The 27550-nt window shown below is 61.0% G+C and overlaps 2 protein-coding genes and 1 long non-coding RNA gene across 11 annotated transcripts; 2 read left to right on the plus strand and 1 right to left on the minus strand.

The window, feature by feature from the left end:
- Positions 1 to 14: 14 nt before the first annotated feature.
- Positions 15 to 4167, minus strand: LOC106112866 (uncharacterized). 2 transcript variants are annotated; one of them, XR_008745607.1, is made up of 3 exons: positions 4038 to 4167; positions 1196 to 1422; positions 15 to 475 (listed from the first exon to the last, which is right to left on the minus strand). It is a non-coding gene; the product is annotated as an uncharacterized LOC106112866 (long non-coding RNA). The 2 variants fall into 2 exon arrangements; XR_008745606.1 differs by having other exon boundaries at positions 15 to 1422.
- Positions 3208 to 12864, plus strand: EPN3 (epsin 3). 7 transcript variants are annotated; one of them, XM_055794762.1, is made up of 10 exons: positions 3208 to 3509; positions 6188 to 6843; positions 7234 to 7352; positions 8999 to 9082; positions 9370 to 9477; positions 9587 to 9671; positions 9908 to 10216; positions 11069 to 11179; positions 11560 to 11781; positions 11920 to 12864. In XM_055794762.1, exons 2-10 carry the CDS (start codon positions 6273 to 6275, stop codon positions 12237 to 12239), a joined length of 1929 nt encoding a protein of 642 aa, XP_055650737.1. In that variant the 5' UTR covers positions 3208 to 3509; positions 6188 to 6272; the 3' UTR covers positions 12240 to 12864. The 7 variants fall into 7 exon arrangements, with proteins under 7 accessions (XP_055650737.1, XP_055650739.1, XP_055650740.1 ...); XM_055794764.1 differs by having other exon boundaries at positions 6253 to 6843; XM_013304251.3 differs by lacking the exon at positions 3208 to 3509 and adding an exon at positions 4676 to 4793.
- A 35-nt stretch (positions 12865 to 12899) lies between these two features.
- On the plus strand, positions 12900 to 27485 carry SPATA20 (spermatogenesis associated 20). 2 transcript variants are annotated; one of them, XM_055794761.1, is made up of 16 exons: positions 12900 to 13003; positions 14590 to 14727; positions 14979 to 15043; positions 15405 to 15559; positions 15788 to 15931; positions 16202 to 16403; positions 16501 to 16631; positions 16712 to 16816; positions 17265 to 17339; positions 17511 to 17723; positions 17876 to 18068; positions 18824 to 18992; positions 19434 to 19642; positions 19794 to 19993; positions 20123 to 20203; positions 24215 to 24534. In XM_055794761.1, exons 1-16 carry the CDS (start codon positions 12972 to 12974, stop codon positions 24383 to 24385), a joined length of 2283 nt encoding a protein of 760 aa, XP_055650736.1. In that variant the 5' UTR covers positions 12900 to 12971; the 3' UTR covers positions 24386 to 24534. The 2 variants fall into 2 exon arrangements, with proteins under 2 accessions (XP_055650736.1, XP_055650734.1); XM_055794759.1 differs by having other exon boundaries at positions 12925 to 13003; positions 19799 to 19993; positions 24215 to 27485.
- The last annotated feature ends 65 nt before the right edge of the window (positions 27486 to 27550 follow it).

A 27550-nucleotide genomic window follows, 5' to 3' on the forward strand; every position in this document is an offset into this window, starting at 1 on the left:
GTGTGCCACCCTGCTTGGTTTTGCACCCATGACTTTATTTCTTGTGCTCATCTTGCCATCTCTTTCCATCCAGTTCTGCCCCATTCTGATCCAACTGTTTCTTGCTGCCTTCCAAGACTAACCGCTCTTGAATTCAAATGAGTGAAATTCATGCCGTAAATATTGTGAGCATGGTAAGGCCTTGTTAGAGCCACCCCTCCTGTCTCTGCCAGCATGTGTGTCTGGGCTTATCACTGCTTTCTGTCTGGGTTTCTTTGTGCATTGCAGCTGGAATGGAGCTTTCTGTGGAGGCATCCCAGGTCTGAGTGTCGTGTGCTCTGCAGCCGGGCTTGGGTCGGAGCAGCTTTCCAAGGCAGAATGAGCTGGGTGCAGGGGCTCTTTTAGACCTGGCATCAAGGGAGACCTGGCATGTGTCATTAAAGAGCTGTCTTCCTGCTAAAGTAGCTGGACAGCATTCCCAAAAAAGGCTTTGGCCCTGTGGAGAAATGACATCAGTGCAGATTATTAATTGAGGTTTGTGATACCTTTGGGGTTCTTACGCAGCAGATGTGTATCCATGCTGAGCATCGCTGTTACAAATCCTGTACGTGGCTGCGCAGTTGCACCAGGCGTGTGTGCCTCAGGCACGTGCTCCTTTACCTTGGCAGCCACACTGACACGCGTCTTGGAGCTGCATGGAGTGTAACATAACTGTTCCTCCTGCAGAATTGTTTTATTTTGTTTTCTCATTTTAACTCATGTGCTGTCTCTGGGGAAAGGATATGTTCCCCTTGGCTCCCAGCAGTACCATGGCAAAGTGCAGCTTATTTTTTTCTTTGCTGGCCAGGTGAGGCCCTTCATGTTTCCAGATGCTTTCTCTTAGCAGGGTGTGGGGAAGCGTTTTGGCTTTTGTGGAAGCCAGGAGCCTCCTCTGGCTCAGTGGGCACAGACCCACAAAGGGAATGTCTCTGCTCAGCATTCCTGTAGTGAGAATTTCAGCAACATTTTGAGAATTAGGAGGAAAAAGGCCTGAAGTTGGGGTGTGTCTCACAGGCTCTGACAATAGCTCCTGCCTCCCTGGAGATGATTATCAGCTTGTGAATATGCCCAACTCAAACAGCTCAAGCCATCTGTTTCTAGACAAGAGGGAGACTGCATGTTATAGAGGCAACGTGATTGTCTCAAAGGCAGGAATACTTGTATTTCATAGCTTTACCTTAAAAGATCACAAAGCCCATTCACAAGATCCGTGCCTCCAGTTCAGCCTATAGAAACTAGGCTCCATGTATATCTCTGCTCACAGGAAGATTTGTTGATACAAAACCAGGTAGATGGGAGTTTCACGTCAGTCACGTACCCCGGAAGAATGTCCCATGCTGGCGTCTCCTTCCCTTCCAAGGCAGGAGCCTGGTGGCACAGGGCAAGCGGGTGGTGTAAGAACTTCTGCAAAGGAGAACAAACCTGAATGCTGTGAACAGTCTAATTTTTGTCATAAATATTGCCAGTGCCTCTTTCAGCCCTGGACAAGAGTGTCCTCAAGAGACAAGGTACAAGCAGCACACGGGAAGGGATGTGCTGGGCCATCAAGTGCAATACTCTGCTGCCTGGCTGCTGCAGCTTTCTCTGAGCCAGCTGCCTTCCCCCCGCCCCTTTTTTTTTTTCCTTTTCCTTTTGCATTGATTTGTGAAAGTTCTGGGACTGGAACTGCAGTGGAATTGGAGCTGGCTCCACAGAACACCTTTAGAAACATGTAGTCCTCATTTTTACAGGCCTGGGGTGAGATGTGGGCGCTGTGGTTAGAGCAGAGACCGTCGGGGCTGGTCAGCCCTGTGCTCTGAAGGATGTGAGGATGCTCCAATCCCTGTAATAGCAAGTCCTCGCAGCCAGACAAGAAGAGTATTCCTTCTCCTCTCCCAAACATGGGGATTATTTATATTGGAGTTAATAATTTGTGTTGTGTTTGCTAAATAACTGAGGTGAGCGATCTTCCTGGCCTTGGGACTTACATACCAAACCCATCACGTGCATCGGGGCCTGAAGACCCCTATTAGAGAGGTCGGGAAGGGGGATTCCAGGAAAAAGCTGCAAGTGGAAGGTGACAACACAATTCCAGAGGTTTCTCAATGGCAGAGGGGGTGTGGGTGAGCAGCCAGCTTGTGCTAGGGCTGAGGGAAATCAGCTTTAGAGCCTTGCCGGGTCTCATGTCCTACCGCAGGGTTGTGGGTCACCTTGCAAAGCAAACTCCACATTTGTACAGCTCCGCAGTGGCTCGTAGGGTGTTGTCCCCAGGGGAGGTTCACCTTGCTTATAAAATACCAATGTCTGAAGGGCGGTGAGCTGGCTGTCTCGGCCGCCTGACACAGGTGAACTGGGAGCACTTGCAACAGAGGAAGAGGAAGGTGTGGATCTTGGCCAACCACAAAGAATGTCTCCTGCTGCCCCAGCTGGGTTGTTCTCCAGGTTGACCTGGAGGAGGGTTTGGATGCTGGAGATGCTCATCTCACAGGCTGCAGCTGTGAGTGGGATTAGATGCACATTCAGCCTGCACGGCCCGGCCTGTAGGGACAGCCAGGCTGATGACATCTGCAAAGCCCCTGGAGGCACGTGGCCTCCTTGCTGCCTTCTCCCACCACGCAAGGCTGGACCTTAAACCTTCAGTGCCCGGGCCTGGGGCAAGATGAATCTCAGCTCTGTGCAAGAGCATCAGCAGGAAGGCGTGATCCCCCTCCAGAACGTCTCAGTGTACAGGAGATGCTTTCCATTATGGAAAATGTCAGTGATATTGAAAAGATTATATATATCCATAATACTTAAAGGCCTGTCAGCGATTAAAATGGAAGGCAGAGGCCGGGAGAGAGGGGGTGGCATTGAAATGATCGAGAGACATGACTTATTTTGTCATGTCATCTGATGCCTCCCTCTCCCCCCAGCCATGCCCTCGGAGCTCTTCGGAGCAGGGGAAGAATCTGCTCCAAATTTAGATCCCAGCCAAAAAAAAAAAAAATTTGATTAATCCAAATTGCAGCCGTGGCCTTGGGTACCAGAGAGGGAGCTGCGTTATGGGGAGGGTCGGCATCCCTCCGAGGCACTTCCAAGCCCGGGGACGATGATTTCTGTCTAAAAATAATAGGGGGGGGGGGGGGGGGGGGGAGGGAAAAAAAAAATATAAAGCAAAGCAAGCAGCAGCAAGCAGCGCCTGGCTGGCTGCCAGCGAGGGGCAGTGACTGAGCATTTACAGCATCCCCGCCTCCCGCATGCGGCGGGGCAGGGGCTCGGCGCCGCATCCCCCGCGGCCGGTACCGCACCGCGCTGCACCGCTTCGGGGGTGCTGAGCACCGCTGCCAGCACCCGGGCGGGAGCCGGGCCGGGGCTCGGGCGGCCCCGAAGAGGTTAAAGCGGGACCTGCCGCCGGGACCTGCCCAGCCAGCCCGGCAACTCGGCGGCGCGCAGCGGACGGGCTGCGGCCGCCTCCAGCCCGCTCCCACCGGCACCGGCACCGGCACGGCGGGGCCGCGCTCCGCTCCGCGCAGGTAAGGGGGCTGCGCGCCCCTCGGCTGCCAGGCTGCGGAGGGGGGGGGCGGGGAGGGGAAGGAGGGGGGAGGAGGAAGGTTCTGGACGCCGGAGCATCGCGGGCTGCGGCGGGCCGGGGGATGCCGGGCCCGAGGATGCCAGGCGCGCGCAGGTCGCTGCCCCCCGGGCCGGGCTGGGGGCCCCGGGCCCCCGCGGCGGGGACGGCCCCCGGGGGGCTGCGGGAGGCGGCGGCGCGGCCGAGGGCTCTGCCGGAGCCTTTCGCCGCCGCTCCCTCCATGGCGGGCGCTTCTCGCTGCCCTGCGCCTGAGGAGGGATGGAGCGAGGCTCTAATCCGCGCCCCCCCGCCTCCCCCCCGCCGTTCGTCTGGCCCCTCCGCCCCCTCCTCCTTTCCCCGACCCCTCCTGCGCCCCCCCCCCCGGGCCGCTCCCCCGCGCCCCCCCGCCGCCCCCCGCTCCGCCCCCGCAGTCCCTGCGCCGGGCCGCGGGGCGATGGGGACCTGTCCCCGCACCCGGGTGTCCTTCTTCCACCTGGCCGCCTCCCGCTCAAGGTCACTGCGGTAATTCCATATGAGCTGCCCGGTGCTGCCGCCTTATCTCCCGCACGGCTTCAGTTTCACTCTCTTTATATTCCAGAGGAGGGGGGGGGTATCGTGTTTGATAAACCCCACTACTCCTAACTGCCTGCTGGCAGCGCTCCAGCCAGGGCCACGCTCCTCTCACCCCTGCCCCAGCCCCTGCTTCCCATTTCTTCCCATGCAGACTTCCAGGGCCATCTCATGGCGGGCGAAGTCCAGCTGGGATGGGGTCTCCAGCCAGGATGAGCAGTGCCGGAGCCTGTCAGGCTGGACCTGGGGGTTGTCCTGCCAGGAGACCAGCTGGAGGCAGGAGGGACTGTCCTGCCCCGGAGGAAGAGTCCCGGCATTTGCGGGTGTTTGCCGGGCCAGTGGCACCTTTGGAAAACACGACTTTATCTCCCGCCTGGGTGTTGGTGGAAAGCAGAGCGTGGGGCCAAGTCCTGTCGGACTTTGCTGAGTCGCTGCCCTTGTCCCGAAGGCGTTTCTGCATCAGGCAGGCAACGGCGTGGCCATCCGCACCAGGGGCTCACCCGGTGGGATCCAAAGGCCGTGCCGACAGGCTGCATTGCGAAAGGGAATCAATACAGGGAAGCCACTCAAGAGAAACTTCGGCCGCCCGTGAGTGTGGCGGTGCCAGGCTCCTCTGACTCACGGGGACGTTGCTGGCGGAGCCGTGGGGCGCCTGGCCGAGGGCCCAGGGGAGCAGAAGGTGCTGGACCGGTCGCACGGGTTGTGCGGGGAGCGTGGTGGGGGCCATGCGTGGCTCATGGGTACAGTCGGCACATCCCCGGCCCAGCTCCAGTGGGAGGGAAAAGTGTCCTGAGCCGGGAGAGGGCTGGAGCTCGACATGGTGCAGCAGTGGTGGTCCAGGGAGGTACCGGCACCCGAGGTGGGGGGTGGGATGGACACCGGTAATCTCTGTCTGCAGGCACTGCTGCGCGGGTGAGATAGTCCTCTGCCCGCAAGTGTTATCTCCGAGAGGGAAAAAATTGCTGGTGAGTTTTGTTGCAGCTGCAGCGGGAGCTCTGGGAGCAGCCTGGCTCCCCGGCCCTGCGATGCAGCTCTGCTGAGGGCAAGGCAGCTCCGGGCAGCCTCTGCCTCCCGGCTTTGCTTGGCCCTCTGACGAAATGAGGGTAAATGGTGTCTTCTGACTGTGGAGGGAGAAGGTGAGGATTAGGACTAGCACAGAGCAGCGGGCAGAGTTGTGATGGGCTCACGTGAAGATGGGTCCAGACTGACCCACGTCATTTTGCCTCCGTGCCGGGTACATCAGTGCATCCCAAGGACGGGCATTGCCTGCTGGGGAGGTACCAGCGCAGCTCCCGCCCATGCCAGCTCCTGCTGCACCTGCCCCTGGCCCTGGATGCAGAGAAGGCTCAGGCAGCGCAGGGTTTTAGGAGAGGGGGCTCGAGTTATCCATCCTGCTCGCTGACCTGGTGCTGGAGATCAGCACCCCAAATTTGCCACCCAACAGCAGCGCGCACTTCTGTACCCACAGCCTTTTGCAGAACCAAAATTATCAAGTTTGCCGGGAAAGCCCACCCGAGTGGCTGCCGGCGCTGGTAAGTCGTGGCAGGCTCTGGTTCACAGCAGGGTTTTGGTTTTGCATGCCCCATCCTTGGCGGCACCGAGAGGCTTGGGGTGACGGCTGGGGTGAGCAGGGCCACGTGCAGCTGCACATAGCACATCTGGGGATACAGGGAAGCCCCCTGGCTGGCACGAGGGCTGAGGGCCTGAAACCAGCTTTGCCAGGATGGTGGTGCTGAGGCAGCCGGGATCTGGGGGAGGGAGCTGCCATTTTCAGGTGGTTACTTTTAGAAGCAGAAGTCCAAATGTTCCTGAATCTGGAGCCAAATCTCTTGGCGGCTCTGCGGTGCTGGGTATCAGCTTGCTAAGAGATTTTTTTTTTTTCCCCTCGAGCATCCTGCATCCTGCGTGTCTTTGGGTTAGCGAGCAGTGACAGCCTGGCAGGGTGCACCTGATGCCCTGACGATGGGTGCTTCCACCTTGAGAAGTGTTCCAGGTGCCAGCTGAGGGCTCTGGGGATGGGTCTTGGTGGCTGAGGCGATGCTGAGGTCTCTGTGTCCCCATTCCCCGCTGCAGGCGCCGGTGAAGCTGCGGCTGTGAGCACTCATCCCTTCTCCACCGTTCCTGCCCACCGCCCGCAGGTCTCCGGCACCGCACAGCCATGACAACCTCGGCGCTGCGCCGGCAGGTGAAAAACATCGTGCACAACTACTCAGAGGCAGAGATCAAGGTGCGAGAGGCCACCTCCAATGATCCCTGGGGACCCCCCAGCTCTCTGATGTCAGAGATTGCTGACCTCACCTTCAACACGGTGGCCTTCGCTGAGGTCATGGGCATGATCTGGCGGCGGCTGAATGACAGCGGCAAGAACTGGCGTCACGTCTACAAAGCCCTCACCCTCCTGGACTACCTCATCAAAACTGGCTCCGAGAAGGTGACCCACCAGTGCCGGGAGAACCTCTACACCATCCAGACACTGAAGGACTTCCAGTACGTGGACCGTGATGGCAAGGACCAGGGCATCAACATCCGAGAGAAGGTGAAGCAGGTGATGGCGCTGCTGAAGGATGAGGAGCGGCTGAAGCAGGAGCGTGCACACGCGCTGCAGACCAAGGAGCGCATGGCCCTTGAGGGCATGGGCAGCGGCAGCCATCAGGTCACCTATGGCCGCCGTGCGTCACCCTACGGTGATGACTACGGCCGGGCACGGGGCTCACCCTCCTCCTTCAACTGTGAGTGTTGCTAGCGGCTTGCTTGGGCTCCCTGGGGCTCGCTGCGGGGTGCAGGCAGGCGTTGCGTTTGGTTTGTGCCTGCCTGGTGCCCATTGCTCCCTTCCATGTTTTGGAGTGGTGGTGAAGCCTGTCTCCATCCTGAGCCATGGGCAGAGGTTTGGCTGGGCCTGTGGTGAAGCCCCAACAGTGGTGGCAGCTGGCGGTGACCTGAGCCTTAAAGCCATGGCTTGTTCGTGGTAGGGAGTTCTGATGTGGGGCTACGTCCCCTGGGGAAGCCATGTGGTGGAGCTGCAGGCGTTGGATGGGGGTCTGGAGAATGCTACTGATGTGCTCCCCAAAACACCCCAGTCCTGATGCCACTCCTTCCCCTTTTCCTCTTTTATGTCCCAGCATCATCCTCATCCCCACGGTTCGCCTCCGACCTGGAGCAAGCGAGGCCCCAGACGACGGGTGAGGAGGAGCTGCAGCTGCAGCTTGCGCTGGCCATGAGTCGGGAGGAGGCGGAGAAGGTAGGGTGGCTCTACCTGCCCTGGGCTGTGCGAGGCTGGGCATCTCCCTACACCTTGCCTTGTCTGTGGGCACGGGGGGCCTTTCCCTGGGAGGAGGGAGGATTTTGGGGGCTGCCTGAGGCCAGTGCACGCACCTACAACCGCCCCAGGCTGCTTGCACTGTGCCCAGCGTCCAAAATCACCAGCAGACAGATGGAGGCATGGGCTGTCCCTGCTCCCCATCCTCATACTGGCAGTGCCTGCACCAGTCTGAGACCAGTCCAGCCTTCCAGACCCCAGGGTGAACTCGGTGGGGTGTCTTCTGGTTTCACCACGCACCCCCCCAAACCTGGCTGCCCTCTTCTGCCAAGGGCTTCTGATCTAAGCTCCCCCATTTCTCTTGCCTTCCTGTGGAGGTTTTAGGAGGAGCGCCTTGCCCAGCGCTGCGGTTTGCGTGGTGGGTGGGGGACCAGCAGCATCCGCAGGGCTGTCACCAGGCTGGGGGCCGGGCGCTCCCTCCCACTGGCTGGTCCTTTCAAACCAGGCTGGAAGGAGCAGTGGAAAACAGCACCAGGAGGAGCTGAGCTGGGATGGAGGCAGCAAGCAAGCTGCTGTCCCCAACTGTGAAACCTCTCCTAGGGCTGTCCCCTCTCCTATCTGCTGGCCACAGCCCTTTTTCCACTGGGGACGGCTTATTTGTGCACAGCTGAGATTGCCGCCGGCTGGCACGGCCCGTGTGGAGTTTGTGGGGACGGCTGGGCACACAAAGTCAGAGGGACATGGTGACCAAGGGGCTGTGTGCCCGGGCTGGTGGGTGGCCCCCCAGGGCTGGCACCAAGCCCCACGAGCTCAGTCCTGCTGGGGCAGGGGACACGCTTCAGAGACGGCATTTGCTGCAGCCCATCTTCCCTGCCCAATGGAGACTCTTTTGGAGACAGAGCAGAGCATATATCCCTATTTTTGTCCTGGAATTGGAGTATTTATAGCTTCCACATGCTGCTGCGATGAGCACTGTAGGAATATGCTCTTGCAAGCGTCGCCTGTTGGAATCCATCTGGGCTGTGCACATGTGTGCATGCTTGTACAGGCGTGCACACACGCACACCCCCACTGGGGTGCCCATTCTCAGCCGGTCCCACGCTGCTGGACAAGCATCATGGGGTGGTGACAGGGTTGACGTGGTGGTACAGGGACAGCTACTCCCCAAAATCTGTCTCAGGTCTGGGTGCTTTTACCCCAGCAGAGCAGGGCTGGGCAGGATCCCCAAACCGATGTCAGATAGCTTCGCAAACCTTCCTCCCCAGCAGGCTGCGGGGGTGATGGGGTGCCTAACCTGTCCCCTCTCCTCTGCCGATTGCGTTGGAGTCCCTGAAAACCTCCCAGGGGGGATCTGGCTGCCTGATTTAGGGTCATCCCAGCCTAGATGCAGAGGCAGGTGGTGGGGTAGGGGAAGGAGGTAGGGCGGTGGCCACAGGGAAGCCTGAACAGGAGCTGGTTTAAGGGACATCAGGCTGGGGGTCTGCAGGCAAAGCTGACTGGATAGGCACAGAGGTGCTGTGCAGGCAGGTGAGGGGCCGCAGGAGAAGCAGTGGTGAGGACAGGGACCTCCGAGCAGTCCCGCGAGCTGTGGGCAAGCTGAAATGTCACCCAATTTCCTCTGTTGGCAGAAGCCACTTCCTCCAATTTCCAGTACAGACGAAGAAAGGCAATTGCAGCTAGCGCTCGCGCTGAGCAAAGAGGAGCACGAGAAGGTACCTGTGCCCCATAGCCCTGGGCGCTCCTCTCTCCTTGCACTTGGGCTTCTCTCTGGGGTGCCAGAGCCTGAAATGCTGCCTCGCTCCAGTGCCCACTTTGCTTTCGCTGCTCCGGGCTGTCTGCTGAGTGCTCTCCCCCTGGGCTCAGCCCCAGAGGAGCCGTCTGTTCGGATGCTGGGACTTTTCGGGGATGTGGTGGCAGCTCCTGTGCTGGGTCAGTCTCCCAGAGAAGGTGCTGGCTGCAGGGTCGCTGAGCTCATGGGCCCCATCCCTTGTCCCTGCAGGAGGTGAGAGCCTGGCAAGGGGAGAACTCCCTGCTGCAGAGAGCCACGGAGGAGACTGCCCAGGGCAGGGAGGAAGAGGAGGAAGAAGATAAGATGAAGAAAAGCCAGGTACAGCACTGGGGGCCTGGACAGCCACAAAACCAGCCTTGAGCTCCAGGGTGATCCTGCAGGTCTGCCCTGGGCTTCCCTCACCTCTTTATTCCCTTTCTGTTTGCAGTCCTCTATCCTGGAGCTGGCAGATATATTCGGGCCGGCGCCAGCCCCCTCCAGCCACACGTCTGCCGACCCGTGGGATATGCCAGGTGGGGGCAACTCACAGGCTGGCAAAGCTCGGGACAGTGGCACAAACCTCTCCCTTGCCTCTGTCCCTCCCCGGTCCCAGGAGCTCCACAGGAGGGACCTCTTGCTTCTCCTCCCTCTGCTGCACGCCCCGGGCGGTGCTGCTGGAAGCCATGGTCCCCAGGCACATCCCTGCCACTCAGCATCCCTCCGTGCCCTGCACCGTTCCCGTCTTCTACAGCTTCCCTTCTTCTTTCAGATGTGAAACCCAAAGCGGAGCCGGCAGCCTCCGCCTGGGCTGGTGCGGCTGACCCCTGGGTGCCGGTCCCGGCTGCTGGCGGGGAGCCCCTTTCCCAGGCAAGCACCTCATCCCAGCAAAGCTCTGCCGGGCCCTGGGATTTCCCACCCGGCACCACTGCAGCCTCCGACCCCTGGGGGAAGGCGCCCATGTCTTCTGGCTTCCCTCCGGCGGACCCCTGGGTGACAGCGTCCCCCCCGGCCCAGGTCTCTGGTTCCACACCAGCTGCTGACCCTTGGGCTGCCGTGGCCGAGCAACCTCCTAACCCTGGTAAGAGGCTCCTTGATGGGCGTTTTGGCTGTGCTGAGGACTGCGGGCAGCGCTGGCCGTCGCTGCCCTCCTGTGAGTGGGCATCCCAGGGTGCTGCTCCCCCTTCCTCCCACAGCCAGCTCGGCAAACACCCCCCACCCACTCTCCTGCCCCACAGCGGGACCTCTGCTTCCCCCACTTGAAGACTTCAAAGAACTTTTAGGGTTTCTCTCTGCACAGAATAGGCTGCTTTAATTAACACGGCATAATTAACGGAACCCTCCCATGGGAGCGGGTAGCAGCTGCCACACCGCTCGCTGTGACAGGGTGTCCTCCCCGGTGGCACCTGTGTGTTTGCTCACCCCAAACCAGCCCTACGTGCCCTGCCAGGATGGGACGTTGCTGCTCGCAGGTGCCGCCTTGCAGATGAGGAAGCGGTTGTAGGAGCAGCCAGTGTTTCAGAGCTCAAAGCTGCTCTCGGTTCCTCCTTGGTGCTTCCGACGTCCCGCGTGAGCTGCCCTCATTTTTGGTCCCTGGGGAGGAGAGCAGAACCCGGTCTGGGGGCCAGGGCTGGGTGTTACAGCGTTCCTGTTCCCTCTGGGGCTGGGAGAGGGACCTGCCTGCTGTGGGGGATGGCTGCGAGCAGTGTGGGGGCTGTCTTGGTCTGCAATGAGCCCCAGTGGTCTGGCCCACCTTACCCTCCCCTGCTCAGGCCAGTGCATGTTCTCAACCCCCAGCCCCGCGCCCCCCCACCGCACGCCCTCTTCTCTGTCTCCTTGCAGGCAGCCGCCCCTGCCTCTCTCCTGCCCGTACATCTCCCGCCTCTCACCTCCCCGCTTGCTCCCCTCCTTGAGTCTCACCTCTTCCCCCCAGCTCCAGGGGGGGATGCTTTCGACCTGTTTGCAAAGCCAGCCGAGTCAGCCGAGCCGCCGGAGCAGGAGCCCCCACAGCTGCCTTCCTCTGCCAAGTCCACCAGCCCCGTCGGTAAGAGCCAGGGGAGCGGGCAGGGGCCACTGGGTAGGTGGAGACAGTGACCTGTCCCTGCCCATCGCAGGGAGGCAGCTCCAGGGCTGGCCAGGCTGTGTGTGGCTGTTTGCTGGTGTGGCCAAAGCTTGTTCCCACCTGCAACCGTGTGTGCCGTGGGCTTGGGATGCCCCGTAGCTGAGGGGGTGGCTCCAGTCCCCCTGCATGCCCATGTCCCCAACCCTGCAGTGGCTCGGGGTAGCTGGAGCCTGAGCTCCACCGCATCGAGCTGTGACCTGGGGCCAGATGTGCCATCAGCCACGCTGCGCGGTGACAGGGATGCCGTCACCCTTGGTGTCTTCCAGCTGGCTCATGTGGCTTTTCTCCCCCCCCTGCTCCAGAGCTAGACCCCTTTGGTGACCTGTTCCCCAGCAGCAGGCAGGATGCAGCAAAGAGCTTCGACCTCACCAACCTGGCCGACTCCCTGCCCGAATCCGGCAAGGAGCGGAAGGACTGTAAAACCCCCGAGGCCTTCCTCGGCCCTGCCGCCTCCTCCCTGGTCAACCTGGACTCCCTGGTTGCACCTGCTCCAGCCTCCAAGACACGGAACCCCTTTCTCTCGAGTAGGTGCCATGGTGTGGGCTGCTGCTGGGGGCTTCCCCGGGCTGGGCATGGTGGGGTTTGGGGGTTGAAGAGGAGGAGGATGAAGAGGGCTGGGGATGGTGTGGCTGCCCTAACATCTGCCATCCTTTCCTCGCTAGGTCTGAGCACGCCGTCCCCCACCAACCCCTTCAGCCTCGCCGAGCAGCCCAAGCCGACGCTGAACCAGATGCGGACCAGCTCGCCGGTGCCCGGCCTGCCCGCCGGCCTCCCCGCCAACTCCATGACCTACAGCGCATCCCTGCCGCTGCCCCTCAGCAGCGTCCCCGCCGCCGCTGCCGCCCTGCCTGCCTCGGCCAGTGCCTTCCCCCAGGCTGGCACCTTCCCCGAACTCCCCAGCAACCTGCCGCAGCCTTTACTGCCGCTGAGCGGCCCCCCGGCCCCCCCAGCCGCCCCGGGGGGGCTCAACCCCTTCCTCTGAGCCCTCTGGACGTGTAGACAGACTCTGACCCCATCCCTGGCTGTTACACATCCCCCCCGTCAGCCTTTCCTCCTGCCAAGAATGGGGGGGGGGGGGGGCAGCGTTTCACTAGCTGCAAGGGAAGGTGCCCCCCAGGCCAGACCCCTCCCCGTGCCCACAGGCTGGGGGGAGCCAGCATGAGCCCCTGTGCTTGGCAGGCGGGAGGGGACGCCCTGCCCGGAGGGGGGGGGGCGGCGGGGGGGAGCCGTGGCGGGACCCACCGTAAGGGCTGGGGGCTGCGCAGCGGGCTGGACTGGTTGGTGCATGGGCTCTCGCTGCCGGACGCCCCCCCGGGGTAGGGGGCTTTGCCCCGGCGCCTGCGGGGCGCTGGGGCCGGCCAAGCTGGGCTCCCCCCGCGCCCCCCCTCGCCGGGATCGCCTGGCTGTTACCCCCCCGCCCCGCTCCCACCGCCCCTCGCCCCCTTCCCGCTCGCTGCCCCCCCGCAGGAGCTGCGGGCAGGGCGGCCCGGGGCAGCCGCTGCGGGGCCCCGCTCCGGGCCGGGGGGGGCGGCGGGGGGGATGTCTTCGGGGCTGCTGGCGAGCGGCGGCTCCGGGCTGCCTGTGAGACAATAAAATGCTCTGACGGACCCGGTGTGCGGCTCCGGGGGGGCCGGGCGTGCGGGCGGGGGGGGCGGTCCGGGCTGGCAGCACCGCCCCGGGGGTGGGGTCAGTGTCAGCCCCGCCCCCCGCCGCCATGTTCACGGCGCCGCTGCGCCGGGCCTGCAGGTACAGGCGGGGCGGGCGGGGCGGGCTGCGGGTCCCGGCTGGGACCCTGCGGGCGGGGGGCAGCGATCGCCGCGGCACGCGCAGCCCCGCTGTATCCTCGCTGCTTCCCCCCCTGCCCCCCAGACCCTGCCCGAACCCCCCGCGCCCGCCCTGCACCTCCCGCACGCCCCCCAGTTGTGCTTCACCGCCCCGCGCCCCTCCTGCCCCTCCCCGTGACACCCCTGACTCCTTCCTGGAGTCTTTCTGCACCCTTACACCCCTCCTGTGTGCCCCAGCACTCCCTGCATCCCCCCGGATCCTCCCGAAGTCCTCCCTGCATCTCCCGCATTTCCCTAAATCCTCCCTGCGTCCCTGCACCCCCTGCCTGGCTTCACACGCCCCCTGCACCCCCCTCCTGCACCCCTGGGCCCCAGCGCTGTACCTCTGCCTCCCAGCACTGTGCCCCAGCCCTGCATCCCCGCATCTCTGCTCCCCAGCCCTGCATCCCTGCATCCCTGCGCCCCTGCATCCCTGCGCCCCTGCATCCCTGCGCCCCTGCATCCCTGCGCCCCTGCATCCCTGCGCCCCTGCATCCCTGCTCCCCTGTATCCCTGCATCCCTGCGCCCCTGCTCCCCTGCATCCCTGTGCCCCTGTATCCCTGTCCTGCGCCCCTGCATCCCTGCGCCTCTGCATCCTTGTGCCACAGCCCTGCATCCCTGCGCCCATGCACCCTAGCCCTGTGCCCCAGCCTTCCAGCCCTGCATCTCTGCACCCCTGCATCCCTGCGCCCCATCCCTGCACCCTGGCATCCCTGCACCCCAGCACTGTGCCCTAGGCCCCTGCACCCCTGCACCCCTGCATCCCTGCGCCCCATCCCTGCACCCTGGCATCCCTGCACCCCAGCACTGTGCCCTAGGCCCCTGCACCCCTGCACCCCTGCATCCCTGCGTCCCTGCGTCCCTGCGCCCCTGCACCCCTGCATCCCTGTACCCCATCTCTGCACCCTGGCATCCCTGCACCTCAGCCCTGCACCCCAGCCCTGCGCCCCAGCCCCCCAGCCCTGCACCCCTCTGCCCTGCCCGGCAGCAGGATGATCTCTCCTGTCCCCTCCTGTCCCTCGCTCCCCTGGCCGCCCTGCCCGCACCCTGACCCCACACCCTGACCCCCCACCTACCCCTGCACCCACCAGAGGGATTTTCCTTTCAGAGACCACACGGGTTGAACCCCTCAGATGCTGCCCCCTTCCTCATGGCTGCCGGCTGTGCCCCCGAAGGGTGCTGGTGGGGGGCTGGGGGCTGGGGGCCAGGCAGCCCTGGCCATGGCAGTCCCCCAGCCATGCCTGCGCCGAGCTGGAGGAGAACAACCTCTCCTGAGCCTCCAGCAAGTGGGGAGGGCTTTGTAGGGTCCTGGGGGCACCGAGGTGGACTGAGCCCCAGCAGAGCCACTGGCCTTGGGTCAGAGAGCAGTTCCCCTGGCTCGGGGAGCACCACCCCATCCCGGGGCCATGCTGGGTGCCTGCAGGAGCCGGGTGAAGGTGGTGCTGGTCTGGGACTGCTGGGCTTTGCTGTGGCAAGTGAGGAAGTGACGAGCCTGTTTGGCATCACAGGTGCGTGTTTCTGACGAAAAGTGTGACCATGGCCACAGGGGGGACAACCAGGCCCCCCAGCACCCCTCATCACACCAACCGCCTGATCAACGAGAAGTCCCCCTACCTCCTGCAGCACGCCCACAACCCTGTGGACTGGTAAGAGTGATGGGTATCTTCCTCCCCACTGCTCTCCTGGCATCCGTGGGGCTGAGGAACTCACTGCAGGTGAAGCAGCCTGGCTCCTGTGCAGCTCCCCACAGGCTCGGGGTCCACACTCCTGAGCTAGCTGGACTCCCCGGCTGTCCTGAGTGCTCCCCACCAGGCCGCAGCTTCTTGGGCAGCTTTAGAGGAGCCCCAGTCCTGGCAGCGGTGACCCCTGAAGCTCCTTTCTTGTCTTCCCTCCACAGGTACCCCTGGGGGCAGGAAGCCTTTGATAAAGCAAAGAAAGAAAACAAGCTGATATTCCTATCAGGTAACCAGAAAGAAGACATAGTTCATTTTCCCACCTGGTGGTCGGTAGATGACCAGATAAGTGGGGCTGGTGTGTGGGCAGCCACGTAGGTAAGGGCACACACCAAGCTCTAGTTCTCTGCTGCAAGGGGAGGACCAGTGCTTTCACAGGTGCCTCAGAAGATGGGCTGCATGAAGGACCAGAGTCCTTGGCTAGATGTTAGGAGCAAGAGCTGGAGAGCCCAGAAGGCCCTGCCTTTCTCCTCCGTTGCCTCTCTAGCTGCTGCCCGTAGCGGGGCTCCCCACCTCTGAGCCATCTCCCCATAACGCGTGTCCTGCTCCCTGCAAAGGGCTGTTCCTCACTCGCCTGAGCTTGTTTTCAGTTGGCTACTCCACCTGCCACTGGTGCCATGTGATGGAGGAGGAGTCCTTCAAGAACAAGGAGATCGGGGAGATTCTGAACAAGAACTTTGTGTGCATCAAAGTGGATCGTGAGGAGCGGCCAGATGTGGACAAAGTGTACATGACCTTCGTGCAGGTGAGGGAGGCAGGGCTTGGGGGGCTTTGGCTGGCTCTCTCAAGGTGAGCTTCATGGTTGTGTTCCTCAGGCAAGAAGAACCAGTGCGTGGGGTGGTCTGCATGGGGCCATGTATGATCATGAGGATGGAGGGAGGCACGCGTCTGTCCTCAGTTGGATGTGCCGGGGGGGTACAGAGCCAAGGGTGCCCCTGGTGTGACCGTGCTGCACTCGTGATTTGGCTTTCAGGCAACCAGCGGTGGAGGTGGCTGGCCAATGAGCGTCTGGCTGACTCCAGACCTCAAGCCCTTTGCGGGGGGAACGTACTTCCCTCCTGAAGATGGAGTTCATCGCATTGGCTTTCGGACCGTGCTGCTCCGAATCGCAGAGCAGGTATGGAGCAGGAGTGGTGGAGCAGGCAGTGCTCCGCCGAAGGGGCCATAAGGAAATTGGTCTGGGCTTGGGGGTGGCTGAGTTGGGAGATACAGCCCTGAGAAACAATAGCCCAGGGAGCATGTCAGAGCTTGACTGGGTTAGGGGTAGAATTGAACTGATCTGGGGAGGACAACCGAGAACTGAAGGTGCAGTTTGCACTGGTGCAGTGCTGGAAGCAGAAAGAGGGACAAAACCCAGAAGAACTGACTTTCTCACTCTGCATCTCAGTGGAAGGAGAACAAAGATGTCCTGTTAGAGAGCAGCCAGAAGATCCTGGAAGCATTGCTATACAGATCTGAGATCCATGTGCAGGGCCAGGCATCACCCCCACCGTCCAAAGAGGTGATGGCCACCTGTTTCCAGCAGCTCTCCAGGTCCTATGATGAGGACTATGGCGGCTTTTCCAAATCCCCCAAGTTCCCCACCCCAGGTCAGTCTGGCCTCTGCTGCTGAGCCCTGCCGGGGGGCAGGCAGCACCGGGGGGGCAGAGGCTGCCCCACAGCCTCTCACTTTCTCCTTGTTTCCAGTGAATTTGAATTTCCTCTTCACGTACTGGGCCTTCCACCGAACAACTCCAGAGGGTGCCCAGGCACTGCAGATGGCTCTGCACACCCTCAAGATGATGGCACATGGGGGCATCCATGACCACATTGGGCAGGTAGGAGGAAAGCCTCGGGGGTAAACCCCGGGCATGCCCATGAGGTGTGGGGTGGAGACGTGTCCGCTTGGTCTTTGCAGGGGTTTCACCGCTACTCCACCGACCAGCACTGGCATGTCCCGCACTTTGAGAAGATGCTGTACGACCAGGGGCAGCTGGCAGCTGCGTATAGCAAAGCGTTTCAGGTACAGGGAGCTGGGGAGGGCTGGCAGGGCTTGGGGAGCAGCTTCAGAGCCTGTTCCCCAAGATGTTGCCCATTCCGTGGGCATCGAGTGGTCCCATACTCCCCTTCATCTACTGGTGTTCATCCAGAAACACTGCACAAATGCGTGACAGTGTAGCCACAGGGTTTTGAGCATAACAGGGGAGGAAAGAGCCTTCTGGCTGGTCTGTGCACATCAGCGAACACCTGCTGCTGCCTCTGATGTTGGTGTAACTCCAGGGTGACCCTCCAGTGCCCACAGATTTCTATCAAAGATTTTACTCTGAATCCATCCGGCATTTAAAATCCCTGGACTTTCAAACGTGTTTCCCCTCCTTTGCCAGCTCTTTAAATCTGGATCTGTTATTATATCTTGCTGTGTTTCTTACCTCACCCTTGTAATGCTGACGTCCACCCCTTGCCTTCCGCAGATCTCTGGCGATGAATTCTTTGCTGATGTTGCCCAGGACATTCTACTCTATGTCTCACGGGACCTAAGAGACCAGGTAGGTTGTTCCCTGAGCTGGGCCAAAAGGAGCCGCTTACCCTGCCCTGGGATGTGGCACTGGGACGCTTTTCCCTCCCTCCCTTCCCAGCAGAGCTCAGCCCAGTGATGGTGAGCTGGCTGAAGGTGCTGTCCCAGCAGCTGGAGGGTCTCTCTGTTGCTCTTTTCCCAGGCAGGAGGTTTCTACAGCGCAGAAGATGCAGATTCCTACCCCACCACAGCATCTGGAGAGAAGCGAGAAGGAGCTTTCTGTGTGTGGGCGGCCGAGGAAATCCGGGCTCTCCTTCCTGACCCTGTCGAGGGGGCTATGGAGGGGACGACCCTGGGAGATATCTTCATGCACCACTACGGAGTGAAGGAGGCTGGCAATGTGAACCCCTTGAAGGTGAGGGAGAGCAAAGACCTGCCTGGTACCAGGAGCACTGGTGGGGGACCTGCACCCCTGGGCATGGGGGGGTGGCCGAGCAGTCCCAAAGCACCTGGGATCTAACCCCTCCTCAGCCCAGTGGTGTTCACAGAGCAGGGCTCTCCTTTCAGGACCCCCATCAGGAGCTGAAGGGCAAGAATGTTCTTATTGTCCAGTGCTCCCCGGAGCTGACGGCGGCCCGGTTTGGGCTGGAGCCGGGGCGGCTGGCTGTCCTGCTGCAGGAGGGCCGGCGGAGGCTGTCAGCAGCCCGGGCGCAGCGGCCGCGGCCACACTTGGACACCAAGATGCTGGCGGCATGGAACGGTGAGAAGGGGTTCAGCTCCGGGGATGGGTGCCTTGGCTGCACCCCTCCGCCGCTGCCCGGGGCCAGCATGGTTTATGGTTTTGGGGGGCTTGTGGCAATGAGTCCTGCTGGGACTGGGCAGCCTGCAATGGAGGCGGTGGGTGGGCTGGGATGCGGGGCACAGCCCCCCCACCTGCAAGCCGCGGGGCTGCTGAGCATCAGGACGTTGCTCTGGCTTTATTTTCCTCCCCGGTTACCAGCAGAGAGCAGCAAAACCCTTCCCCTCGCTCAGCCTGCTTGGGCTCTGGGGAAGGGGGCTGAGCTGGGGGTTCAGGACCCAGGCAGAGCCCATCTCCAGTGCAGCAAGGGGACCCCAGCTCTGTGGCCGTCTGTCTGGGTGTCCTGCGGCACGTGATAAATGCAGCACCCCAGGCACTGTTCCCAGCAGTAAACGCCTGTATGTCTGGGTCTGGAGCTGGTGTGCGCTGCAGCTATGCCATGTCCTGCAGACGAGAAGATTCTTTTAAGCCCTATTTCTGCCCGCAAGTGAAGGCTTAGCTCCTGCTGGCCTTGCAGCGCTCTGCCCTTCCCTTGGGTGACAGCAAGTGATGTTCTCAGTGGTTTGAACTGAGTGGAAGAGCTGATGGCTGAGCCCTGACCTGCCTTAACCATCAGGGAGGATGAGCTTCGGGCTGAGCATTCTTCAAACGAAAGGCTGGTACCCTGCCCATTCCTTGTGCCCCCCCGAGCCTGTCCCCGTGTCTGTGCTATGCAGGGCTGATGATCTCGGGCTTTGCCCAGGCTGGGGCAGCCCTGGCCAAGCAGGAGTATGTGAGCCGGGCTGCGCAGGCAGCTGCCTTCCTGAAGAGACACCTCTTCGACCCCGCCAGCGGGAGGTTGCTGCGGAGCTGCTACGGAGGCAAAGACGGCACGGTGGAGCAGAGGTGAGCAGTGGTCCAGAGTGGCTACAGACCGACTGGACATGCTGCAAGTGCTGCCCAGGCCCCCGATGGTCCCCATCCTCCTCTCTTCCAGGCAGGACTGAACTTGGAGTGAGGGAGGCTGTTCGCCTTTCGCAGAACTGCCTCTGGTGCGGTTTTGGATCGATTAGTGCCCCCCACCCAGTGAGGAGGACTTGAGGTCACATCCTTTCCCATTCCTAATCTTCCAAGCTGGCAGGAGCCTGCCCCTGCCCGTCCCTGCCGTACAGAAACCCAGGGCTGAGCCATGTGGTGGCTTGGCACAGCCCCTGCTTCTCTTGTGCTGAGCTCTGAGGTGGCATCTCCTTGGGTAGCAGAGACCAGTAGGGCTGTGCTGGCTGGGAGAACATTTCCCACCGGGCCAGTGTAGAGACCCTGATGCTCCTTCCCTGTCTGCCACTGCAGCACCGTGCCCATCCAGGGCTTCCTGGAGGATTACGTCTTCGTCATCCAGGCTCTCTTTGACCTGTATGAAGCCTCGCTGGAGCAGGGCTGGCTGGAGTGGGCCCTGCATCTCCAGCACATGCAAGACAAGCTCTTTTGGGACCCCAAAGGCTTTGCGTATTTCTCCAGTGAGGCTGGCGATCCCTCTCTGCTCCTGCGCCTAAAGGATGGTGAGCTTGGGGAGATGGCCACGCATGGGTTATGGCGTGGGGTGGCTTAGAGCAGGGGAGGTGATGCCCAGCTGGAGGACCAAGCGGTGGGGTGGTGAGGCATTGGGGTGGTGAGGCATTGGGCTGATGGAGGGGCTATTGTCCCCCGCAGACCAGGACGGAGCAGAGCCCACCGCCAACTCTGTCACTGTCACAAACCTGCTGCGAGCAGCTTCTTACTCTGGCCGTACAGACTGGGTGGAAAAAGCCGGTCAGATCTTGGCTGCCTTCTCCGAGAGGCTGCAGAAGATCCCGATAACCCTGCCGGAGATGGCCCGGGCCACTGCTGTCTTCCATCACACCCTCAAACAGGTACGGGCTGGGGCTTGTGTGGCCTACGGGACCTGCTGGTTGTGGGAGGGGTGTCCGATGGTGGTGTGGGTACAGTCACAGCTTTCTGTTACCTCCCTCCCTCCTGCTACCCTCGCTCTCCCCGGGCAGGTCATTATCTGTGGGGACCCCCAAGGAGAAGACACGAAAGAGATGCTGTGCTGTGTCCGCTCTGTCTTCAGCCCAAACCAGGTGAGGTGCCAGCCCTGCCAGCACCGCTGCTGTCACACTCCCTGCTGCCACCTGCCCTCATCCTTTCTACCAGTGCAGCTATAGCGTCCATCCTCTTCCTCCTCTGTCCTGCCTCCCTTCTGGGAAGCGTCCTATCCTTTTCATATCCATAAGCGCAGCCAGCAGGGCCACGGCTGAGCCCCTGCACGCCTCCCCCTGGCACAGTGCACTGGCAGCCCAGCCCAGAGAGCGGCTGCAGTGACGGCTGATGTTGCTGCTGGCTGTTTACACTGCTCTCAGCCTAAGCGCAGCATCCCCAGCGCTGCTTTCCCAAGGGGAAGCCTTTCATTCTGGTGCGGACGTGTCGTGCCCGGTGTGGATATGTCATGCCCAGTGCAGATCCAGCCAGTGTCTGGGTCACCTTGTGCCTGGAGCCACCCTTGCATCCTTGGGAAGTCTCCGGCTGGGGGTACCCCCACCTGGGAGGGGCTGGCTTTTTCCGAAAGCTTTGCCCCTAGCTGTGCTGTCGCTGTGCACTGGGGTTACTGCCTTGCTCTGCTTGTCTGCATCCCGGCTCAGAGATGCGTCACTCCGTGCATCCCACGGAGGGGCCGTGCTGCCTTGGGGACGGAGCTGTTTGCTGCCCGTGGAGCTGGCAGGGAAGGACAGTGTGGCAGCTGGCGCCTGTCACATTTGGTGGGCAGCGTCTCTGCCCTGGGGACGGATGGCTGGCACCTTGGCAAGGCTGCCCAGCGGAGGGAAGCAGGGCTGGGCTGTGGCGTGGCGGCTCAGCATTTCAGCCTCTGGGCCGGATTCATCCCTGCCTGGTGGGGTCCTGGTGCCAGGGACTGGCACGCTGAGCTGCAGCATGTGGGGAGCTGGCACTGAGGCCAAAGCACCAGTTTCCCTCCGTAACCCCAGCTGGGGTGAAGTGGGGAGGGCTGAGCCATCAGCATGGGATCCCCTGCTCTGTCCTCACGTTAGCTCAGCCCAGAGGCTTTCATCCCTGACCCTCTGCCTGCGTGCCCAGCGGTGTTTTAATGCCAGTGTTGGAGGATGGTCACGACTTCTGCCCAGCAGCACGGGTGGGGGATGCAGCTCTCCATCCTTCCTCCGCTATCTCGTCTCCAGCAGCACCCAGCCATGCCGGTCCCTGTGCTGCATGTGAGGCCTCTGCTCCCACACTTCCCCCTCTCCCTTGGAAGGATTACAGCGGGTGACCCAGTTTGCAGGGATGGGAAGCGCCGTGGTAGCAGCAGGGGAGCCCAGCACCGCTGCTAGGAACCCGCTCCCTCTCCCTGCGCTGGCTCAACTGTCAGCGCCCTGTGGCCGCACGGGTGGTGGGGGATGCAGCCGGCAGCTTCGGGGTCCTGAGCACAGCAAATAGTGCAGCCATTGCCTCTCCTCCCACGTGGTTTGGTTCCCTTCTGCTAAGCTGGTAACAAACCTGGCTGGTGGGGATGCTCACTCGCCAGGGGCAGGTCCATCACCCCCAGGCTGTTGCCTTCCTCAGGGTAGGGAGGAAGAGGAGGGCTGGGTGCTCTGGATGGATATTTCCATGGGAGAGTGAAGCTGTGAGGTGCTCGGGAGCTGCCCAAGGACAGTGATGCCTGCCCAGGCTGGGTGTAGGGGGGCTGCAGCTGGATGCTGGCAGCAGGTGAGGGGGGGCTGTTGTGTGTTCCCTCTGTTGTGGTGGTGGGATGGATCAGAGGCTGTCCTGTTTGGCAGCCTGGGTTTGTTTCCTTGGAAGAAGGAACATGGCAGGAGGGGAAAGCTGTCTCCCCAGAGGAGCACAGCCCCCCAGGCATGTGTCTCCGCTTTCCCAAGCAGGAGTGGTAGGAGCTGAGCTCCTCCTTGAGCTTCAGCAGCCCATTTCCCTCCTGCTTGTTCCTGCCTGCGCTGCTGAGCCTGGCTCCAGCAGACAGTGTGTCCCGTCGTGGCAACAGCTGCTTCTCCTTGCTGTCACCAAGGCCAGGGGTGGGCGGTTGGGTCTCTTCAGCATCATCTGGGTGGAAGGGAGGGTGACAGAGGGGGCAGAGCTTCCCCTGAGCCGTCCTGCCCAGGCTTCCCCGGTGCATCGCTGATTCCTCATGGACAGGCTGATCTCTGGCAGTAGTGATGGCTCCTCACTTTGCAGAGGTGATGGAGAGAAGGGAGGAAATCCCACTGCTCAGAGGGTAGCACTGCCCTGGGGAGCAGCCTGCCACCTCCCAACAGCCATCCCTCTTTCTGTGCTGCATCGCATGGAGATGTGGATGCTCCTTTCCCACCCGCCTTCACCCCCTCCAGCTGCTCCCCAGCTCTCCTTCCCCAGCCCCAGAAGCTGCCCAAGGCAGAGCAGCGCTGGGTTGCCCTCTCCAGGGATGCAGCAGCTTTGGGAATCAGCTTTGCCAAGGAGTTGGGGCAATGTCACTGCCATGTCCCCTGCCGCCCCTGGTCCCTCAATGCCAGCAGGCCACTGGGGGCTAGGCTCGTCTGCAGGAACACAATTAATTAGGTCGTTCCAGTAATTAATTCCTTACAAACCTCACATTGAATTCCTTGCTGTAACAAGATGCCGATGATAAAATGGCATCAAGGCCGCAGGTTTAAATGGACCCTGTGCCTGGAAGAGCCTCTGCCACAGGCAACTGTCACAGGGATGCAGGTGCTCCGGGGGTGGTGCCGGCAGCTGCTCCCCTGGGTGTCCCGGTGCGGGGAGTGGAGAGGGTTGGATCCCTGCTCTGGGGCTGGATCCTGGCTGCTGGTATAGATCCCTGCCCTGTTAATGGTCTTTAGGGTAATTATGAAGGATCCCATTATCTCCTTGGCTGCAGAGCGCTAGCCTGCTGCTTGCCTTCATCCTGGCCCTGCGAGAGGACCTTGGGGAGCTTGTGAGAAAAATGAATAATGAATTTCAGATTGGACATGAATTGGTAATTAATCACTCCTGGAATTAATTCCAGACAAAGGCAAGGGGGGAGGAGGTTGAAGGGGGGGAGCAGGAGGCAGGCAGGGAAACAGGCTGAGCCAGAGCTGGGTCAAGGCAGGGGCTGAGCGGGAGATGTGGGCTGATGGGGGACAGGAGGGGACTGCAGCAGCTGTTATCCTGAGCAAGGGCATGGGGACACAGTGACCACCTGGGGACAGAGCGGGCCAGGCTGCACGGGCATCCGTGCCAGGTGTCACGCTGAGTTTGCTCCTGGCCCCCAGGCTGGTGGCAGAGGGTGCTGCACACTGGGCAAGTGGTACCACGGTGGGAGATGTGTGTGCTGTAGGCAGCAGCATTTGGTGGTGGTATCCCTTGGCAGCAGTGTGGTGAGCGGCATGAACATGTGATGAGTGTGTCAGTGCTCAGTGGTCACCTCGGTGGGTGCACATGCAGGGCTGGGGCCAGGGTGGGCAAGGGAAAGCCACCTGCTCCAGCAGCAGGATGCTGGTGCCATGCCTTGGGAAGGGCCTGCGTTTTGCTCACCCCTTGCATCTGTGTCAGCACCAGGCTCCCTGCCAGCTCTTGGCCTTTCCCCTGATTAGCCCGGAAGCCCTGAGGCTTTAACAAACATTTTCCCTTTCAGAAAAGCTAATTATCACAGCAGCCCTGTCATCACCCCTGGCTGGTACTGCCGTATCAGCTGTGAGAGCGGGTCTTGAGTTTTTTGGGAAGCGCCTGGTGGTCAGGAGGAGCTGGGCTGCGGCCTGTGATGGGGTGATGCTGGTGCTGGTGCTGCCCCTGGGCTGAGGGGGGTGTCCCCAGGGAGCCAGCTGGCTTGGGCAGCCCCCCTCTGGGCTGCTGTGTGCCAGTCCCTGAGCTTCATCCCTGGCTGCCAGGGGTCCGGAATGGAAAAGGGAGGCAAAGCTGCTGGGGACCATGTGCCCCCTCCGGCACAGGCTGGGACCCTGGCAGAGGGCTGGCATGGGTCCCCTCAGCTCCCTGTCCCCTCCCTGCTTTGGGCGAGCGTGTGGGGGGATGCTGCCAGCACTTGGCGTGTCTGGGGTGGGGGGCAAGGAGCATCTGGCTGTGCTCTCCAGCTCTTATGGCTCCTTCTCCGGCAGGTGCTGATGCTAGCAGATGGAGACAGCACTGGGTTCCTCTACCGCCAGTTGCCTTTCCTTGCATCTCTGGAGAGGAAGGACGGGAAAGCCACCGCCTATCTCTGCAGCAACTTCGCCTGCTCCCTGCCCGTCACCTCCCTCCAGGAGCTGCGTGGGATGCTCGGCCCGTGAGCCCCGCGGCCCCTCTGCCTGCAGGAAGGTGTGGGGGAGACAGACTGTCAGGCCAGCCTGGGAACACGGGAGAGACGTGTGATAAAGCCACCCTGGGCATCAGCTGCCTCCTGGGTGGCTCCTGGCAGCGTGGCGGGGCCGTGCCCTGCCGCTGCTCGGGCGGCATCTCAGACTGGTGCTGCTTTCAGCATGGCCAGGGAACACTCACCAAAGAGCATCTCCTCCCCCTGCGCACGCGTTGTTCCTCACCTCTTCTCGCTGAGGAAAAGGAAAACAAATTAAATATAAATCCCGGTGTTAATGGAGAAGTCAGATGGCAAAACTGTTGGGGTTCCTATAGCAACCCAGGGTAACATCGTCAAAAGCACCTGGATGACTTGGGAGTCAAGTGCTTTTGAAAGTGTGACTGGTTACGGCGGGCACACTATTTTTCCATTACAGGGTAGGTTGTAACATACATTAAGTTAATATATAGTGCATGCAAAAAAGCTGCTGATTACCACAGCTGATGAAAACATGCCGCAAGACCCAGCCTAAGCACTTCCAAACAGCTAGTTCTGGCTTTGCCAAGGGCGCAAAGACCTGTTACAGTTCCAGAAAACACTTTTCAAAGTCTTGTTTTCTTTGTAAAAAGGCTGGTATCTGTGTCCGTGCTAGGATGGGGCTGTGCTGGTTCCCCTGGGACCTGCAGCCAGGTGGGGAGCTTCCCTGGGGAGGGGGTTGCTGGAGGGGCCAGGCTTGCTGTGGCTGGGGACACCGGGGCTGAGGATGGCAGGGCTGAGGACACCGGGAGATGGGGGAGATGGGGGGGCTAGCATTCCCCCACAGCCGCCCCAGGGTCCCATCACTGTGCCCCTGCCCAGCACCACCCGGCTGGGGGTCCTCAGCAGGGATGGCAAGCAGCGAGAGGTGTTCAACCTGCGCCTCGGCTGGGGCCATCAGCCCACCCTGCTGGGCAGGAGCCGAGGGGCTGGGGACCCCCGAGCCCGCAGGCAGCAGGGCTGGCAGGAGAGTGGCTGGCAGCTGCTCCATGCTGGGGGCACAGCTGGCAAGGCAGCTTGGCTGGGGCTGCCGGATGGGGTGCTCAGGGCTGCGGCTGTGCCAGCCTGGCCCCTGCCTTTGCTTGCAGAATGTTCCAGTAACAACACAAGAAATAACCCCTAAAATCATCTTTTGGGGCCAGTGTTTGAGGAGAGAGGTGTTTGCTCTGAACTTTCCCAACAAAGCCTAGGCTGGGCTGAGGGGCTCACCCAGCCTCACTGGGGGCTCGGCCGCATCCTGCTGATGCCAGCCACGGGGACGGTGCTGCCAGGCCTTGGCATCTCTAAATGCCAAGCAGAGGGACATAACCCACCCAGCAGAAGTGGAACACTTGCCAACCACACAAGTTCCCTTTGCTGCTGCATGAACTTTATTCTCCCTTTCTTTCCCATCATCCCTCCTCCTCCTCCTTCTCAAGTACCACGTTTTCAGCATCCCTCTGACACCCTGGGGCTCCCCCCACAGCAGCCCACACCCCGGCTGGCAGCGTGCCGTCATCTGGCAGCAAAGCGATGCTGAGCCGCACTGCCCACCGGCTTTCCAGTAGGTTGTGCCAGAATTTGGGGGTAACCAGCCAGGAGAAATGCCTTTGAAGTCAAAGAGGAATTTTGCACCTCATCTCATGAATGCTTTCTATGCTTGTGGAAGAGGAGGGATTTTTATTTTCTCTCCTCTCTTGGTTTTAAAAGCTGAAGTGTTTCTGGAAATTCAGCTGAAAATTGCTGTTTTGGCAGATGACTGGCTGCTTTCCCCTAGTGGTTTTGGGGTTTCTGTTTGGGTTTTTGTTGTTGTTGTTGTTTGTTTGGGGTTTTTTTTTGTTGTTTTTTTAACTTGGCATCTCTACTGTGGGAATTGATTTGACACCCATCCTCATGACTGCTCGGAGTGAGTTAGTTGGTGCTGTGTCCATGCTGGGAGAGCATCCTCAGAGAGCAGGGCCAGTGCTGAGCACCTGTGGGGAAGCCCAGACATCTCAGGACCTGTGGCCAGCCAGGTCCATTGCAACAGCTGTCCCCGAGACGCCACGGGGCTGGGGACGACGTGCCAAGCCTGTTTCAGTGCCCACCAGCCGCCCGTGGCACAGGCACAGGGTGCCTTTCTCCCGTGCTGTCTTGCTTGTCGGCATGTCTCTGTAAGCAGCTGCTAGGCAAAAATGCTCTGTGAACCTCTGTCAGGATGAATTGAGCTCACCTCTCAGAAAAAAAAAATTAAACCAAAACAAAAAAGGAAGAAAAGTTTTCTGTAATAACTAACGGATGCTGTGGCACCTTGGTCCTCCGGGCGCCTCCGCCTCGCTGCTGCCCGGGAGCTGGTGGCCCCATCCTGTGAAGCCCCATGCTCTCTGCCCCATCCCCGGAGCCACCCGGCTGCTTCAGCCCTTCAGCTTTATGGCCTTGACAAGGGGCATTTTGCTTGAGTTCAGCTGCAGCTTGCCCCTCGCTGGTCCCCTCTGTGTCTCCCGGCCAGGCTGGGTGCTGGGGCACCCATGGGTGCTGCTCCTTGTTGGCCAGTGGTGCCAAAGGAGGGCCTGGCTGCAGGAGCCAGCACAGCCACGGTGATTTAAGCCTCCTGGCAATGCTTCCTTCCTTATTATTTTCCTGTCACTCACCCATGGATTTCACTGCAAATGCTGTTGATTTGCTGCAAGTGATGTTTTCTGGGGTGATTAACAGGAGATGGGGCTGGCAGGGTGCTGCTCAGCTGGCCCCGGCTCTCAGGAGGGTGCTGGTGCAGGGTCTTGGTGCTTGGAGATCCCATGCCACCTCACAATATCCATTTCCCTGACCCCTTCCCACATTCCCTGTGGTGGCAGATGTGGGGACTGCCGGGGACTCCCCCCGGGGCAGCACCGAGTCCCCATGTCCCACTGGTGGGGAGGCTCAGGGTGGCAGGAGGCAGCAGCCCGCGCTCCCCTGCTCCTCTCCAGCTGCAGATTTGTGAAAAAAAAATAAAAATGCATCAAATAACGGATGTGCTGCTTTTTCCCCACTAACACTTGGGTTTTGGTTTCTGGGCCAGCCTGGACACCAGGCTCTGGGCTTGCCTGGAAGCCCCAGCAGCCGCAGATAGGGAGAAGCAGGTTTTCCCCTTTCTTCTTTTTAATAATAAACCCCCCTCCTTTCA

Source organism: Falco peregrinus, chromosome 2, assembly GCF_023634155.1.
Source record: "Falco peregrinus isolate bFalPer1 chromosome 2, bFalPer1.pri, whole genome shotgun sequence".
Lineage (NCBI taxonomy): Eukaryota > Metazoa > Chordata > Aves > Falconiformes > Falconidae > Falco > Falco peregrinus.